Source organism: Myotis nattereri (assembly GCF_964212035.1).
Source record: "Myotis nattereri genome assembly, chromosome: 10".
Lineage (NCBI taxonomy): Eukaryota > Metazoa > Chordata > Mammalia > Chiroptera > Vespertilionidae > Myotis > Myotis nattereri.
The window spans coordinates 53,925,676-53,942,275 of record NC_138085.1 but is presented as its reverse complement, the minus strand read 5'-3'; the positions used below and the strand labels follow the sequence as shown (position 1 = coordinate 53,942,275).

Below are 16,600 nucleotides of genomic sequence, written 5' to 3'. Positions count from 1 at the left end.
AAGCATGTTATGGTTTGTTGTAGTCCAGGGAAGGACTCTAAATATAGAAACACTCTGAGCCAGAAGGTACGCTCAAGGTCATCTGGTCCATTTCCTTCACTACTGAGGAAAGGGCGGAGCCTTGCCCAGGATCACAGGGCCAGGCAGGCTGGGCTGCAAGGCAGGCTTGGACCCCTAGGGGAGAGCTCAGCGTCTCAGGAGACTGTGAGGCACCTCCGGCCAGATTGCTGGGCCCTCCTCCAGGAGGATGCTTCATGCTCATGCTCTTCAGGAAACACTTCTTGCCCTAGCGTCAGGTTACTCTGCAAACCAGCGTCCTGACAGACCTCTCTCCTCCTCGGCAGTGTTCCCTGCGCCTTCCTGTTCCGCCCCTTTGAAAAAGTCTGATGGATTTTTCCGGTAAATGAAAATCTCACTAAAAGGCAAAACAAAAATCAAATTGTCGCTGTCTTTGTATTCTTATGAAAACTCTGCGGTCACCCTGCAACCAGTCCTTTCCCTTCTTGTTTCCCCTGGGATTGGGCTGAGTTAACAGTGTCTGGGTGTGTATGTGGGCAGAGGGGGTGGGGGCTGCGCTGGACAAAGAAACTCCCTGCATGGGTGGTTCCCCTGCCGGCCCGGCTAGTCCTGACTCCCACTCCTTCGGGAAGCTTTTCCCTAATCAGATCCCCTGTCCCAGCCCTCGGGCTCCTAATGAAGCTGGTCTGAGGAGGGAACCCCTGTTGAAGATGACATCGTTAATGGAGTTAATTACAACCACCAACGATCTCATTTTTAAACAGCTCTTACGTAGGCTTTTGCCATTTAATTTCAGGATGATTTAAAAATGGAGTGGGTGTCATTAAGTTCACTAAATACTGCTCTTGGTTTTAGGCCAACGGAGGTGAAATCAGCAGGACCCTCTTTGAGCCTGACCTCAGTTTTGCCGAGTAAAATAGTTCTGTTTCTATTGCTTCTTCCTGTAGTAATCAGAGCCAGGGAGGGCACCCCGATGGCGGCCTCGCCACGCCCGGGCAGTGCCCATGTCGGTGAGCTGGCAAACGCAGCCCTTTCCAGGATTTTTAGCGTGGATTGGGTTGAGTCATTGACTAGCTTCCTGACAGCTGGCCCTCTTCTGTACTTAAACTTGTAAATGCTGGTAGGTACTTTCTCTCCTTCCTTGGAGGCAGGAAATAGAGGCTGCAGATGTCACTGCTTGGGCTGCATCCTTGGTGTCTTACAAACCCAGCTTTATTAAAGCAGCACCCATTCCACAAATGCAGGGTGGGGCAGAAGTAGGTCTACAGGTGTGAGTACACACAACACAGTTTCTTCTTGTTATTTATTAATCATTATTATTTATCACTTTCCACGTGAACTCTGTAAACCTACTTTTGCCACACCCTATATGTATTGATCCCATATCAGCCAGGGGCCAGCTCACATCCTGCCTCCTCTGAAGCTTCCCCCCTCCTCTCTTATCCCCAGCTCCTGAATGTACAGATTTGTCTTATGTTCCCTGTGTGTGTGTGTGTGTGTCCCCCTGTCCCCAGGGTTCCCAGAGTATGGCCTGCCCTGTCTGTACTGAGCAGGTAATCCATGAACTACTGATGACAAGTTATAAGAGGCAAGGGAAGGGCTTTAGGAGCGTGGGACTGAGGAAGAGAGTAAAAGACGGCTCTGGCCAGTGTTCTCAGCGATTAGAATGTTGGCTCCATGGGTCTCAGGTTCCATTCCTTGTCAAGGGCACATACCTGGGTACCAGGTTTGATCCTTAGGCCCGAGATGTAGATGTTTCTCCAAAGAAACATCAGTGTTTCTCCCCATCTCCTTCTCTCCCCTTCCCTCCCTGTCACTCTCTCTAAAAATCTATGAAAAAAATATCCTCAGGTAAGGATTAACCAAAAAAGAGAGAGAGAGAAAGAGTACAAGATGGTGTGGGGAACTGGGATGAAAGTCTCTGCGTTTGCCTAGTCTAAACAGGCAGCCGTCTTCATTCCAGAAGGGGCTAGACTGCTTCTAGAGGAACAAGTCTGGAAACAGATTCCCTTCTTCACACAGAAGCATAAGAAAGTTGACAGGTTAATGTGTAAAATTCCACCTGCCTTTCTTGGTGAGTCTGTGTCTGACCCCTTGAGTGTGTTAACTCTTTCATACTTACTTTCTGCTAAGGATCCTAAGAATAGAGTTGGGAGTTTATGCAGACTTAGACTTCACCTACTTACCACAGTTAAGGATGGAGAATTTTTTAAAAGGATAACTGCTAGGTGGCCCCTAATCCAAAGAGCTGGCATTTATGGGCTCCTTGTTATGAGCTCAGGATGTCCTGTTCTTTATTTATATGAGTGCACAGCAGTGTTGGGAGACAGCCACTGCTGGAGTTGCCATTCCTCAGATGGCAAGGGAGGGACTCGCCTCAGGACACACAGTAGGTGCTGGAGCCTGGATTCAGACCCAGGCAGCCTGACTTCGGTGCCATGGACCAGACTCTGTACAGTGTTGACTGTCTTAGACCGTTGGGGCTGCTGTAACAAGATACCACAGGCTGGGCAGCATAACCAGTAGGAATTTACTTCTGGAGGCTGTACGTCGGGTGAGGTCCTATTCCAGATCGCACATGTCTTGTCCTGACATGGTGGAAGGGGCTGTGGATCTCTGCAGCCTCTTACTTAATCACCTCCCAAAGGTCCCACCTACAAACACTATCGCTTTTGAGGGCTAGGGTTTCAGTGTAAGAGTTTGGAGGGGCACAGACGAGGAAGCACAGCATTTCAGTGCGTGCTCTCCCTGCGAGGTTGGGTCAGCCCTCAGGCTGTGATGCACACACCGTCCTCATCCATGAAGGGCGCACCTGGTGTGAAAAATATTTGGTTATGAAACACTGAACATAATGGTTTTCTGGGGTCTGATGAGGTTCAAGGTGTACCATAGGAATCACTGTGCTGGCTTCTAGTTGGAACGATGGGCTAACTTGAAGGTGGAAATGACCCCTAATAGGAAGTCATGCAAGTAACTGGCCTATGCTTCCATCTTACCTCTGTGCCTAGTGGAAAATCTAGTCTGGCTGGTGTTCTTTGAGGCGAACCCTGGCTTCAGAGAGCAGCTCTCGGAGGAGGTGGGCTGCAGGGCTGGGCTTTGATCCACAGTTTCCTCTCCATGTACATGCAGACCAGCTCTTCCATGGCTGTCATTAGGCAGCTGACCCCTCTGTCTGTCTGACGTGTCCTTGTAAATCTTAGATCCAGGATATCAGTGTGGAGACGGAAGACAACAAGGAGAAGAAATCTGCCAAGGATGCGTTGCTGCTGTGGTGCCAGATGAAGACAGCTGGGTGAGTGTGAGCTCAGAGTCCGGCCAGGGGCCCAGGCCGAGTTCCATGCGGTCGTCACTCCCAAGGTGCTGACAGGTGTCTCCCCAACCGCCTCCACTGAGAGGGCTTGTTAACTGGCGAGTGGCTGATAGGCTGACCTTAGCATGGAAGGAGTTCTGATTTATATTCTGGACCTCTCATCGCCACCATCAGTTTTCCTCTCTTTATTAAGGAAGCTCCAGAGGGCAGTATATCTTGAATTTTAAAACCCTGAAACCATCTTTAGGAATCACATCATGATATTTAAAAAAACAAAAACAAACACCAGTTGTGGGTCTTCTCCTCCCTTTTATTTCTGCTGCTTCGGGGGAGTTTTGTGCAGTCACCAGGAGAGTACTCTGTACGTTACTGCCCAGTTTTCCTTCCGTGTATTCTCTCACTGAAATTTCAGGGCCGATATATTTCTAGAGAACCCCATCTTTTTTGTTGCTCACTGAAACTGCCAGGGCTCCTAGGTCCTTGCTGAGAACCGATTATGTACCAGGTGTTAAGTGGAGAATTGCTGTCAGGACTGCCTGGAGGACAGATGTATCTGTAATGGCTACGATCAACGATAAATGTGGACACCATCAAGGGGATCAAGTTAGACATGAACCTTCAATCAACCACAGATATGGAGTTATTAATAATCAAGATGGTGTAGAATGGCTGATTGATTAGGGGTAGATTTCAAACATGGGGAAGTTTTTCAGGGAGGAAAACCTATATATGATAATTCTGTTGTTCTTGTCTTGTGCTCTGTCTTTGCCAGGTACCCCAACGTCAACATTCACAATTTCACCACCAGCTGGAGGGACGGCATGGCCTTCAATGCACTGATACACAAACACCGGTAAACAGTCCGGGGTGGGGTGTTCACCTTCCCCTATAGCGGGTCTGGGTGACGTTTGATCCTCATATCCATCGCCTTCGATGTGGCACTACTGTGGAAATTGCTGCGTTCCATGTGAGGAAAATGTGAGAGAATATGTAACTAAACCAAATAGATGAGTTCTCTCGTCGTCCTCAGTTCTCCTAATGAACTTTGGAGACTTTATTTAAAAAATCAGGTTTCATTTATTGATGGTTGAATAATATCCTAGAGTTTTACTCCCCCGAGAGGTGACTTGCACACTTTGGGAGTAATAATCATGTCTGGCCACAGGATGTGTTTTCAAGCCGTGGTTTTTGTCGTGTTCCGTTGTCGTTCCACACAGGCCTGACCTGATAGATTTTGACAAGCTAAAGAAATCCAACGCACACTACAATCTGCAGAATGCATTTAACCTGGCCGAGCAGCACCTTGGCCTCACCAAACTGCTGGATCCTGAAGGTAAGGACTCGGGGTGACGGTGGGACCTTCAGCATCTCTAGCACTGAGGGGCTAATACGAGGTCTGCCCTGTATCTGTTTTATTTGTACGGTGTGCTTTGCAAATTATCCAAGGGAGAGGAGCTTAATTTTGCTGGGAGAATTATTCGAGGATGTGTGCAAAGGATCACATTTGAAAAGGCTTTGAAAAATGAGTATTTAAACATGTTCTGAAGGAGAGGGCATGCCAGGCAGAGGGACTTGTGTGAGCAAGGGGTGAGGAAGGCGTGCTTTGGGGACCAGCAGTTCACTGGGAATGGTGTTTAGAGTGACAGTAGGAAATACCAGCGCACAGGTGGGTGGGGTCCAACAGGTCAGACTTTTTAGAGCAGGAGTCCTCAGACTTTGTAAACAGGGGGCCAGTTCACTGTCCCTCAGACCGTTAGAGGGCCGGACTATAGTTTAAAAAAAAACTGTGAACAAATTCCTATGCACACTGCACATATCTTATTTTGAAGTAAAAAAAAAAAAAAGAGGGAACAAATACAATATTTGTTTTTGCATGTGGCCCACGGGCCACAGTTTGAGGACCCCTGTTTTAGAGCGTAGTCAGCAGGCAGTGGTCAGCAGCTGTGCCCAAGGAAGAGCACCTGCCATAAGCCCCTGGGAGTGGCTGGTAGCTGGCTTTCACCGCAGGGCAGCAGGCAGCATGGGATGGAGTGTGCGGAGACTGAGGACAGAGCCCTTGTTAGGAGGCTGTGCAGTGTTGGCTGATGAGCAAGCACGTAAATGAGGAAGGTGCATCAGGAAAGGGGAGCCTGTGGGTGGAAGGAGGCGTAACACTTACCAGCCCCTTTCAGCTGGCTGCTGGGAGGCCTGGAATCACGTTCTCTGCGTGGATTTGATCTTTCTACTTTGTGAGTCTCCACAGCAATCCCCAGAGACAGCCTGCAGGGGCCGGGGAGTTCCCCAGCTTGTAGTTCCCTTGCTTACCAAAATCCTAATTCTAGGCTGCTTTTTAGCATGAGTTATCATAGGCACTTTTTTCAGTTTTGAGGAACATAAGAGGATTTTTTCTTTTTGTAGTGCTGAAGCTTTTTAGATCCTCCTTGCTGTGAACAAGTATTAGAGAGAGGAAACTGTATGTGAGTGAAAGTTTAAAGTTCTTATAAATATAGAACAGGAAGTTTAACTCCCCAAGGGCAGATGGAGGTCATGAGGCTGCCAAGCTGGCTTCTTGCTTTTTTTCCAGTGCATCAGATTCACTGATATGTTCACTACAGGAAGCCAGGATAAAATTATCTTCGTGCTAATACATTAAATGATTTCTCAATATAAACAGAAAACTAACATTCCTTGGGCCATGATAAATCTTCATACTTAACCCCTACCTTACTGTGGGAAGCGATTCTTCCTTAGCTCTAGCTCTTTGATGAAGAACCCTTTATTTTTGTAACCACTATAACAAAATCTTTTTAATAGCTTGCTCATTAGTTAATCTTTCTAATCACTACCCAGTATGAAAAGGGAGTATGATCCCCCGGATTACAAAACAAGGGACTAGAAATGGCAGCTGATGTGATGTCACTGATCCTGTGGGTGTGACCTTGATTATTAGTTGCCCTTACTATTATTAGTAAACCCAGAAAGCCATTAGTTAAAATGTAGATAAGTTTAAGGAAAGGTTCTGTCTGCTCACTCCTTCCCGATTATGTCAACATTTTGTGTTTATTCAATTGCATACAAGACCGACATTTTTCTCTTGTTTTCCTCCAATTTGCTCTCTGTGGAGCACAGTCTGATGGGACTAAGCAGACAGGAGTTGGTCCAGGGGGTCCTGGTTGGGGGGGGGGGGGGGCAGTAGGTGTGTTTCTGGCTCCCTGTGCCATTGGCTGCCTCGGTGACATTGGGCAGGGAGTTTTCAGCCGAGCTCTAGATCCTAGTGTTCTCATCCTTGCGTAAGAGAAACAACCCTGTCTCACACAGGGCTGCCAGTGGGTAGAAGTGAGGGCGCATGTGTGAATGTACATTGAAAAAGAGCCTGATCAATTAAGAGTCATCCTGTGTGTTCTCCTCTTGATCTATCCGAGTTGAGTACTTCACTCAATAATGCCAAACGGTGAAGACTTGTTCACTCGTTGCCATCTTCACTCCTTTGTTCCCTCTCTCAATTTTTTAAAATACATTTTTATTGACTTCAGAGAGGAAGGGTGAGGGAGAGATAGAAACATCAATGATGAGAGTCATCGATTGGCTGCCTCCTGCACGCCCCCTACTGGGGATCGAGCCTGCAATCTGGGCATGTGCCCTGGACCGGAACCGGGGACCCTTCAGTTTGCAGGCCGACGCTCTATCCACTGAGCCAAACCGGCTAGGGCGCTCTCTCAATATTTGTTGATCACCCACTTTGTGCAAAGCAACACCCTAGAAATTCTGGAGGTAGAATGACTAGCAAGGGCTTACCAAGACAGAGTTCCTATCCTCAGGGACTCAGTCTTACAAGACACATAAAACGTGCATAAATAATTATAGTGCTTAGAGGAAAAGAGAGAGATAGTAATTCCAGCTGTAGGGATTAGAATTAGCTGTGGTGGAATGGTAACTTTTCAGTTGGATCATGGATCAGGCTAGGAAGAAGGTGATGGAGTGTGGAAGGCCATTTCGGGCAAAAGGAAGTTGAGAGTAAAGGAAAGGACAATGGGAATTCTGGGGTGTGTGGTGAAGAGTCCAGTTTGGTGTAGATATATAGTGCCTGCGAAGAATTAGTCTGTAGATTTAGAAATGTCTAGAATAGTGCTTGGCAATAGTGGAAACCTAACAGATAGTCAATGGATGGAAGGCATAACTCTCAGGTACAGCAAGTGCAGGCACTGGCCTGGTCAGTGTTGACCAGTTGTTCCAGGGTGTTCTTGCTGCTTGAGTGGCAGCCCCATGAACACAGTACTGAAGGGAATCTCCCCTCGGTTACAGATATCAGTGTGGACCACCCTGATGAGAAGTCCATTATCACTTACGTGGTGACCTACTACCACTACTTCTCTAAGATGAAGGCCTTGGCTGTTGAAGGAAAACGAATTGGAAAGGTGAGCTCACACCAGTTTTATATGTTGTGAGACCTAATTAAGGTTCACATCTTAATGCACTGCCTGCCACTGAGCTCCTTGCCCTGCCATGAACTCATACACTTAGCCAGGAGCAGCTTGGGGCAGGCTGTCCAAATGGCAGGGGAGTAGGCGGCATCCCACGGAGGGAGGAGTGGTGGCTTAGGAAAGGATGTGAGGGGGCATCGCAGACCCAGAAACATACCTCCCCCTAACCTTTCCTGAAAATTGGGCATTGAAAATCTGCTTGAGCCGCCTAATGTCATAGGCCTGAAGTCCTCCTCCCCACAGTTGAAAAGGCCCCAGTATTATGCTTTTTATTTCTCGTTTGCCTGCCATGTTATTTCGGAACACCTCAGACCAGATGACCTTGTCTTCTCAGTGCAGTAGGAATGGAAAGTTCATGGGCGTTCATGGGACAGGACCACGCACAATAGAGCCCTTTGTGCTTCTCTGGAGATTTGGGAGCTTAGGCAGCAGGAGTCATTCGGACTCTTAACCCCTGTGCCTGGGGGCTGGGAGGTTCCAGAGCCACTTCCAGTTGAGTTAAGATGTCATTGCTTACAAATAATGGCCACAGTCTGAGCGCCTGTTAACAAACGGTTCCTCAGGTTTCCAGGCTCGTGCGGAGTGGCCTAGAACCCTGACCGAGCGCGCCTGTGCTCATAGAGGGTGCGGTCACGTTTTCCTCCCGTCGTGATAACGCCGTCTTCCGTTTTTCTAACTCCTCCGTACAGGTGCTTGACAATGCTATTGAAACAGAAAAAATGATTGAAAAGTATGAGTCACTTGCCTCCGACCTTCTGGAGTGGATTGAACAAACCATCATTATCTTGAACAATCGCAAATTTGCCAATTCCTTGGTTGGGGTTCAGCAACAGCTCCAGGCATTCAACACCTACCGCACTGTGGAGAAGCCGCCCAAGTACGATGCAGATTGGGATGCCCTGCCGTGACTGTGGGGGGGAGGTCACTGCCGTCACAGACCCCGCTTTCTGACCGGCACGATCTCGTCTCTTAGCGAACGCCTCTCCCCTTAGTGAATGCTACTCCTTTTCATCTGATCTGTGTCGCCCTGTGAGCCCTTTCCAGTAGATTGTGCCACTGATAGATGAGACTCTGAAGAAATTGTGCAGGTCTCCAATTCCTTATCCAAAACTCTGGTGCCTGACGTATTTCAGAATTCCGTATTTTTGGGACTTCAGAGAAGTAGCAGTTGTGTGGATGTGGTGTACTATGATTCCAGTTGGGTGTGAGGAAGTAACCCATAATCAGGCCCATGAATAGATCCGTAGCAAAATGTGTAAATATTCACGTTGTTTTGGAGAGAGACAGACAATAGATAGTTTTACTGTCCCCAAAAGTTTGATTTTTCCACATCATTTAAGAAATAAGGTTTGGGCACCTTATCTCATAATTATAGTTAGAAAGTTTTTCCTCCTTTTTCTGAAACTCCACTCAGTTGTGGATTCCTTGCTGAGGTCTCTGAAACCCAGTTATTGGGAGTCATATGAACTAATTCTTGCTGAATTCATTCAGCTATGCACTCTGAATGAAGTACGTCTGTCGCCCAGGATTTATGGTCTAAATCAGCGGTCGGCAACCTTTTGGACCTCATGGACCACTGGTTGGCGACTGCTGGTCTAAACCAAGCATGTCTAACTCTCTGCTAACGGGCCACACGTTTGACATGCTTGGTCTAAGCCTTGAATGAGGTGATTAATAAAAGAATGCTATTGGATGCTCCTAAATATAAATCTCAAATACACCAACCAACCAATCACACACACAAAATTTCCACAGCTGGGCACACTTTGAGGTCGGTAACACCCCAAAACTAACCCACTCTGGTTTCTCTAACATGCGTTTCACATAAATCAGACCAGAGATAAATGGCTTTTTAAATGGCGTGGCTGTGTGAAATTGTTCCTTTGCCAGAAGCAAATTAATATTTCCCCTTGAATTGAACAAAATATAATAAGTAATGTTTACGGTTGTTTTTTCTGTGCTTAGATTTACGGAGAAGGGGAACTTGGAAGTGCTGCTTTTCACGATTCAGAGCAAGATGCGGGCCAACAATCAGAAGGTCTACATGCCCCGGGAGGGGAAGCTCATCTCTGACATTAACAAGGTAAACCCCTCCCTCTGGTCCTGCGTGGGCCCGTCCTGTAGAGCCCTGGTCCTGTTGCTGGGTTCTGTTGCTCGGTCCTGATGGACTGAAAGGGTCCATCCCTGCCTGTGGAATTAAGGGGCGGGTGTTGCTCGGGAATTGCGGAGGCTCAGGGGATACCTGTGCTGGGCGGGCCTCTTGGAGGTTTGGGGAGAATGTTAGATTTTATCAAACGGCTTGGGTTCTGCCTGTGTACCTTGTTACTCATCTGTCAGAGGCCGTTGACTCAAACACCTTTAGGTTGGGGAAGGGAGAACACAAAACCTTATGTCATGTACCTGGAATCCCCAGAGGTTGGGGCTGGCTACTCTGTCAGAGAAGCTATTAAACGACTTCCATTATCAAGCCTGTTGTGTCTGCAATTAGAGAATTTCACAGGGGGCATATTTCCAAGTACAAGTTTGAAAACTCTAGAACTTTGGTCAGTTGTACCCATTTAGAGTCTTTTAGTTGGAATTTTTTAAAATGTCATGAAGTAAGATGTATCTCATAGAAATGAATGTAATGTGTACAGTCAGTCAGTAAGGATTTTGGGGGGGAATTACACAAACGTGTGAATAAAAAAACAGTGGCTCGGGACGGGGTGAATGAGAGAGTCATCATAAGATTTCCTTCAGAGAAAAGTCATTTATCTTTTTTATAAGATCAGAGCTGTTGAAAGTAAGTACTTTGCTTCCTCTCAGTTAAAGTAAGATTTATTATTCAGTTGACTTGCTCGATATCTGCAGTGTCTTGTTTTCCAAGAACAACACAGGACCGTAGATTTAGATAAGGGAGAGTGTTCCCGCGAGGCTACACTGAGAGGAAACTGCTTTTTTCTCAAGGCTCCAGAGGAACGAGGATGGGATCGGGACTTCCCTTCTGCGTCCTTGGGTCTCTTGGAGAAATGCTAGCTGTTGACTGGAGCCAAGGAAAGTGCCTTGGACGTGGCAGGAAACCGTTCTTTTTCGCTTCCGTAGGCCTGGGAACGACTGGAAAAGGCGGAACACGAGAGAGAACTGGCGCTGCGGAATGAGCTCATCCGCCAGGAGAAACTGGAACAGCTCGCCCGCAGATTCGACCGCAAGGCCGCCATGAGGGAGACCTGGCTGAGCGAAAACCAGCGCCTGGTGTCTCAGGTTCTGCTCCCGAATTTTTCGAGAAACTGCCCGGGGCTCATCTAGAAACGTAGGCTGTCCCCAGGGCCGCTGGTCGGCTCGTCAGCACCCGTATCTGAAGGAGCTGGCAGGTCGCTGCCCACGCCCCGCGAAGGGGATGTTTATACTTCCTAATACACTGTCTCTTCTGTTTATCCGACTTTTTACGGATCTGGAAGCAGCTCAAGCAGTTTGTTTAGAGCCAGTGAGTGTGTGTGAACTGGTCGCATTTATGTAACTAAAAAAAATTCCCTCTTTTCCTCGGTCTTTGACCAACTAGTCTTGCAAGGCAGTCGGATGGGTCATGAAATAATACAAATGCCATTCTTTTCAGCTTGGCTCCACGTAAGCGATCACCTGCTCCAGGCACGTTAAGCCAGGTGCTAGCATTTGGACCCCTTTGTCATTGACAAGTTGCTGATTTGCTTTGGGGAGGGAGCATCTGAGAGCAAGCGTGGCGTTTTAAGGGTCCCGGGGAAGGCAGAGACGAGCCCCAGGGTTGTGGGGGGAACCTCAGGGGGTGGTGTTTAGCTTTAACACCACCAAAGACCGTGCACTCAGGATTCCACCTCTATTCTGTTTCTTTGTTCCAATCAGATGGCTTTTTCATTCCGTTTCTCTGTAGGACAACTTTGGATTTGACCTTCCTGCAGTTGAGGCCGCCACGAAGAAGCATGAGGCCATTGAGACAGACATTGCCGCATACGAGGAGCGTGTGCAGGCCGTGGTGGCCGTGGCCCGGGAGCTCGAGGCGGAGAACTACCATGACATCAAGCGCATCACAGCGAGGAAAGACAATGTCATCCGGCTCTGGGAATACCTGCTGGAACTGCTCCGGGCCCGAAGGCAGCGTCTCGAGATGAACCTGGGGCTGCAGAAGATATTCCAGGAAATGCTCTACATTATGGACTGGATGGACGAAATGAAGGTAAAACTCGACGGCAAGGAGGCCGGAGCTGATCCCATGAGGCCGCTCTTCTCTGGGACCTGCCCACTAAGCCCCAGCATGTGCTGTGCCCCTTGTCGAACTGCCCGCTCTGCAAAGCCAGAGAAGGGCCACGCTACCCATGGGGGGATGAGCGCTCTAGTTTGCTCATCATCTTCTTCCCCTAAGGACATGGGCCGGCCGGCCGGCCACGGGGTGGGTGCGGCGTGGCTGCTGCCTCTCAGCTTGCTTGAAGATTGCAAGATGCTGAAGTCAAGGTTGTATTCACTGGTGTCCTGTCTGTTACCTCTTGTGCGCAGGTGCTATTATTATCTCAAGACTATGGCAAACACTTGCTCGGCGTGGAAGACCTGTTACAGAAGCACGCCCTGGTGGAAGCCGACATTGGCATCCAGGCAGAGCGGGTGAGAGGTGTCAATGCCTCCGCCCAGAAGTTTGCAACGGATGGGGAAGGTGAGGACGGGCCATTCCACACGTTACCTGCTAGTCACCCGAGACCCACCTTTAGAGAAGCAGATAAGTTCTGTGTGGCAGCGGGGCTTTGGATGTTACGGCGGGCCACAGGCCACGGGTTTGACATGCTTGGACGGTAGTGGATACATGAGAGTCCATAGGGGTGGCCTTCTGAGCCCTTTAACTCTGTCTGGCTTTTCTCAGATGGGCATGTCTTTTCCTTAAATACTCAAGTGCTCTTGGTTTTGAATGGCTTGATGCTTGGCAGCGAGACTTTGCCAGACCACACTTGATACGGCTGTGTGCCAGCAACCTGGTACATGTGCTTTTAACTTACCGTTGCCCCTCTCTCCGGTTCCAGTCAAGACCTTAGAAGCGCTCTGTTGCCTCATAGCATTAGCCCTGCTAATCTAGTAGCAAGGACATGGGGTGTAGCTTACTGCCTGCACACCAGCAGGAACCTGTGCTAAACTCTGTTGCACACCCATCCCTTCCTTGGCGTTCAACAGGCTACAAGCCCTGCGACCCCCAGGTGATCCGAGACCGAGTGGCCCACATGGAGTTCTGTTACCAAGAGCTCTGCCAGCTGGCGGCTGAGCGCCGGGCCCGCCTGGAAGAGTCCCGTCGCCTCTGGAAGTTCTTCTGGGAGATGGCAGAGGAGGAAGGCTGGATACGGGAGAAGGAGAAGATCCTGTCCTCCGACGACTACGGGAAGGACCTGACCAGCGTCATGCGCCTGCTCAGCAAGCACCGGGCCTTCGAGGACGAGATGAGCGGCCGCAGCGGCCACTTTGAGCAGGCCATCAAGGAAGGGGAAGACATGATCACGGAGGAGCACTTCGGGTCCGAGAAGATCCGGGAGAGGATCATCTACATCCGGGAGCAGTGGGCCCACCTGGAGCAGCTCTCGGCCATCCGGAAGAAGCGCCTGGAGGAGGCCTCGCTGCTGCACCAGTTCCAGGCGGACGCCGACGACATCGACGCGTGGATGCTGGACATCCTCAAGATCGTCTCCAGCAACGACGTGGGCCACGACGAGTACTCCACCCAGTCTCTGGTCCGCAAGCACAAGGACGTGGCGGAGGAGATCGCCAACTACAGGCCCACCATCGACACGCTGCACGAGCAGGCCGGCGCCCTCCCGCAGGAGCACGCCGAGTCCCCGGAGGTCCGGGGCCGGCTGTCCGGCATCGAGGAGCGCTACAAGGAGGTGGCTGAGCTGACGCGGCTGAGGAAGCAGGCGCTGCAGGACACCCTGGCCCTGTACAAGATGTTCAGTGAGGCCGACGCCTGTGAGCTCTGGATCGACGAGAAGGAGCAGTGGCTCAACAACATGCAGATCCCAGAGAAGCTGGAGGACCTGGAGGTCATCCAGCACAGGTGAGGGGTGGGGCGCCGGGGCGCCAGCCTGCCTCGCGCTACCAGTCGTCACTGAAGGAGTGACTACCCTCTTGAATTGCCTTTCAGATTCGAGAGCCTGGAGCCGGAAATGAACAACCAGGCTTCCCGGGTCGCAGTGGTCAACCAGATTGCACGGCAGCTGATGCACAGCGGCCACCCGAATGAGAAGAAGATCAAAGCCCAGCAGGACAAACTGAACACCAGGTGAGCGGGAGGCCCGCGGTGCGGGGCTCAGGTGTGCGGGGCAGGGAGGCTGAGGTCCCTGGCTGAACCTTGCTGTCAGGAATTTCCCGTGTTGGGGTCAGTGGCATTGTGGTGCTGATGTCGCTGCATTGGCACCTGCCTTGCGACATACCCTCATTTTGCAAGACGTGTGTTTTGGGTGATGCCATTCAGAGCACCCTGGTGCCTGCCCCTCCCCACATCAGAAGTTAAGGCCCTTAACTGGTTTGGCTCAGTGGATAGAGCGTCGGCCTGCGGACTCAAGGGTCCCAGGTTCAATTCTGGTCAAGGGCATGTACCTCAGTTATGGGCACTTCCCCAGTGGGGAGTGTGTAGGAGGCAGCTGATCCGTGTTTCTCTCTCATGGATGTTTCTGATTCTCTCTATCCCTCTCCCTTCCTCTCTGGAAAATCAATAAAATATATTAAAAAAAAAAAAAAAAGAAGAAGTTAGGGCCTTGGTGAGGCATCAAGGAGGCTCCTGTGCTGTCCCTATTAATAAAACCATTTCTGGAACAAGATTTAGGCATGTTTGAGACATAACTGGCCAACGAAAGTCCCAATCATCAAGGTAGACCTTTGTGTCGGTCTAATCTTTCTGTTGAGTAAACACATTTGAGTAGGTTGTGGTGGTGGATAGGCTCAGGTGTTTAGGTTACTGTCAGGTGTTGGGTTTGGAAAACGTTGGTTGGGTGTGGCTCAGAGATGAGTGAGATGTGTAGGGCAGACATGGGTTAATTGGCTCTTTGGGGGACAGGCATGTTGTCGCGACTCATGCTGGAGCTCTGTCACGAGCCCCTCGTCCTGCCAGGCTTTTTCCAGCTTATGTTGCATCTCTGAGCTGCTTGGATAACATTTGATGTCCATCTGCTGAGTGAGATGATTTCCCCAAAAGCATGTAGTCAGAGCAGAGGTGGAGGGGAAGGGCAGCTGTGACCATCCCTGTTAATGCCATTCAGCCACGCGCTGCCAGCGTGGTCCTCACACGCTCCCCCTGCCGCCCGCACCCGCAGGTGGAGTCAGTTCAGAGAGCTGGTCGACAGGAAGAAGGACGCCCTCCTCTCCGCCCTGAGCATCCAGAACTACCACCTCGAGTGCAACGAGACCAAGTCCTGGATCCGGGAGAAGACCAAGGTGATCGAGTCCACCCAGGACCTGGGCAACGACCTGGCCGGCGTCATGGCCCTGCAGCGCAAGCTGACCGGCATGGAGCGGGACCTGGTGGCCATCGAGGCGAAGCTGAGCGACCTGCAGAAGGAGGCGGAGAAGCTGGAGTCGGAGCACCCCGACCAGGCGCAGGCCATCCTGTCCCGGCTGGCCGAGATCAGCGACGTGTGGGAGGAGATGAAGACCACCCTGAAGAACCGCGAGGCCTCCCTGGGCGAGGCCAGCAAGCTGCAGCAGTTCCTGCGGGACCTGGACGACTTCCAGTCCTGGCTCTCCCGGACCCAGACGGCCATCGCCTCGGAAGACATGCCCAACACGCTGACAGAGGCGGAGAAGCTGCTCACGCAGCACGAGAACATCAAGAATGAGATCGACAACTACGAGGAGGACTACCAGAAGATGAGGGACATGGGCGAGATGGTCACCCAGGGCCAGACCGACGCCCAGTACATGTTTCTGCGGCAGCGGCTGCAGGCCTTGGACACCGGGTGGCACGAGCTCCACAAGATGTGGGAGAACCGGCAGAACCTGCTCTCGCAGTCCCACGCCTACCAGCAGTTCCTCAGGGACACCAAGCAGGCCGAAGCCTTCCTCAACAACCAGGTAACGCGCCTCGTTCCCTCGCTTCCTCCCGCCCTCCCTCCCTCCCGGCCCAGGCCCGGCTGCCTGTGGAAACGTCCTGGCCGAGCTGTGGGTGTAGACACCCACCCCCGTATGAAATGAGGAGGATGGTGTAGAGACATTTGCCCGGCACGGCACCGCGTGGAGGGCAGGCACGGAGAGCCCCGCGGAGCTGTCCTGCGCGCGGTGCGGTGGTTTCAGCTGCCACCGGGACCCCTGTGTTCCCAGTTTGTCCTCATTCATAGTATCACGTTCAGTTGTTCAGTTGGCCCTTCTGTTTTTTTGAATGAACGGCTGTCTTCCTTGTTCTAGATGAGACAGGGACTTCGCCCGTTGACACACGTCACAGAGGTTGGAGAAGGAAAAGCAGCTGAGGGTGGTCAGCACCGTCAGGGCTGTTACTCTGTTGTAGAAGTCAGGGTTTGGAAGGTGTGTCACTGTTGCCCCCGTGGCTACGTGAGAGGACCCCTGTGGCTGATGCACAAAGCTTTGCCTACTTTCCTCCCTCCCTCTGTGGAAAAATTTAGAGCATTTAGCCACTTAGGGAAACTTAGTCCCTTACGGAGTCCCTCATTAGGTGTGGCCCAGAGATGGGTGAGATGTATATGGCAGACATGGGTTAGTTGGTTCTTTGGGGGGCGGGTGTATCATCACCACTCTTGTGGGAGCTCTTTCGCAAGTCCCTCTTCCCATCAAGCTTTTCCCCCCTTACAGCTTCTGTTTTGTCAGGTGCTTTGGATTATTT

At 50.6% G+C, this 16,600-nt stretch overlaps 1 protein-coding gene across 1 annotated transcript in view; it reads left to right on the top strand.

Moving 5' to 3' along the window:
- SPTBN1 (spectrin beta, non-erythrocytic 1) overlaps window positions 1-16,600 on the top strand; it is a 179,377-nt gene that overhangs the window by 127,621 nt on the left and 35,156 nt on the right. Inside the window, exons 5-16 of the mRNA XM_081100735.1 lie at window positions 3,219-3,310; window positions 4,101-4,181; window positions 4,546-4,661; window positions 7,610-7,722; window positions 8,478-8,665; window positions 9,754-9,871; window positions 10,870-11,028; window positions 11,672-11,974; window positions 12,292-12,445; window positions 12,955-13,825; window positions 13,913-14,050; window positions 15,081-15,837. Coding sequence (XP_080956861.1) covers window positions 3,219-3,310; window positions 4,101-4,181; window positions 4,546-4,661; window positions 7,610-7,722; window positions 8,478-8,665; window positions 9,754-9,871; window positions 10,870-11,028; window positions 11,672-11,974; window positions 12,292-12,445; window positions 12,955-13,825; window positions 13,913-14,050; window positions 15,081-15,837 — 3,090 coding nt within the window. The remainder of the gene's footprint in view (window positions 1-3,218; window positions 3,311-4,100; window positions 4,182-4,545; window positions 4,662-7,609; window positions 7,723-8,477; window positions 8,666-9,753; window positions 9,872-10,869; window positions 11,029-11,671; window positions 11,975-12,291; window positions 12,446-12,954; window positions 13,826-13,912; window positions 14,051-15,080; window positions 15,838-16,600) is intronic.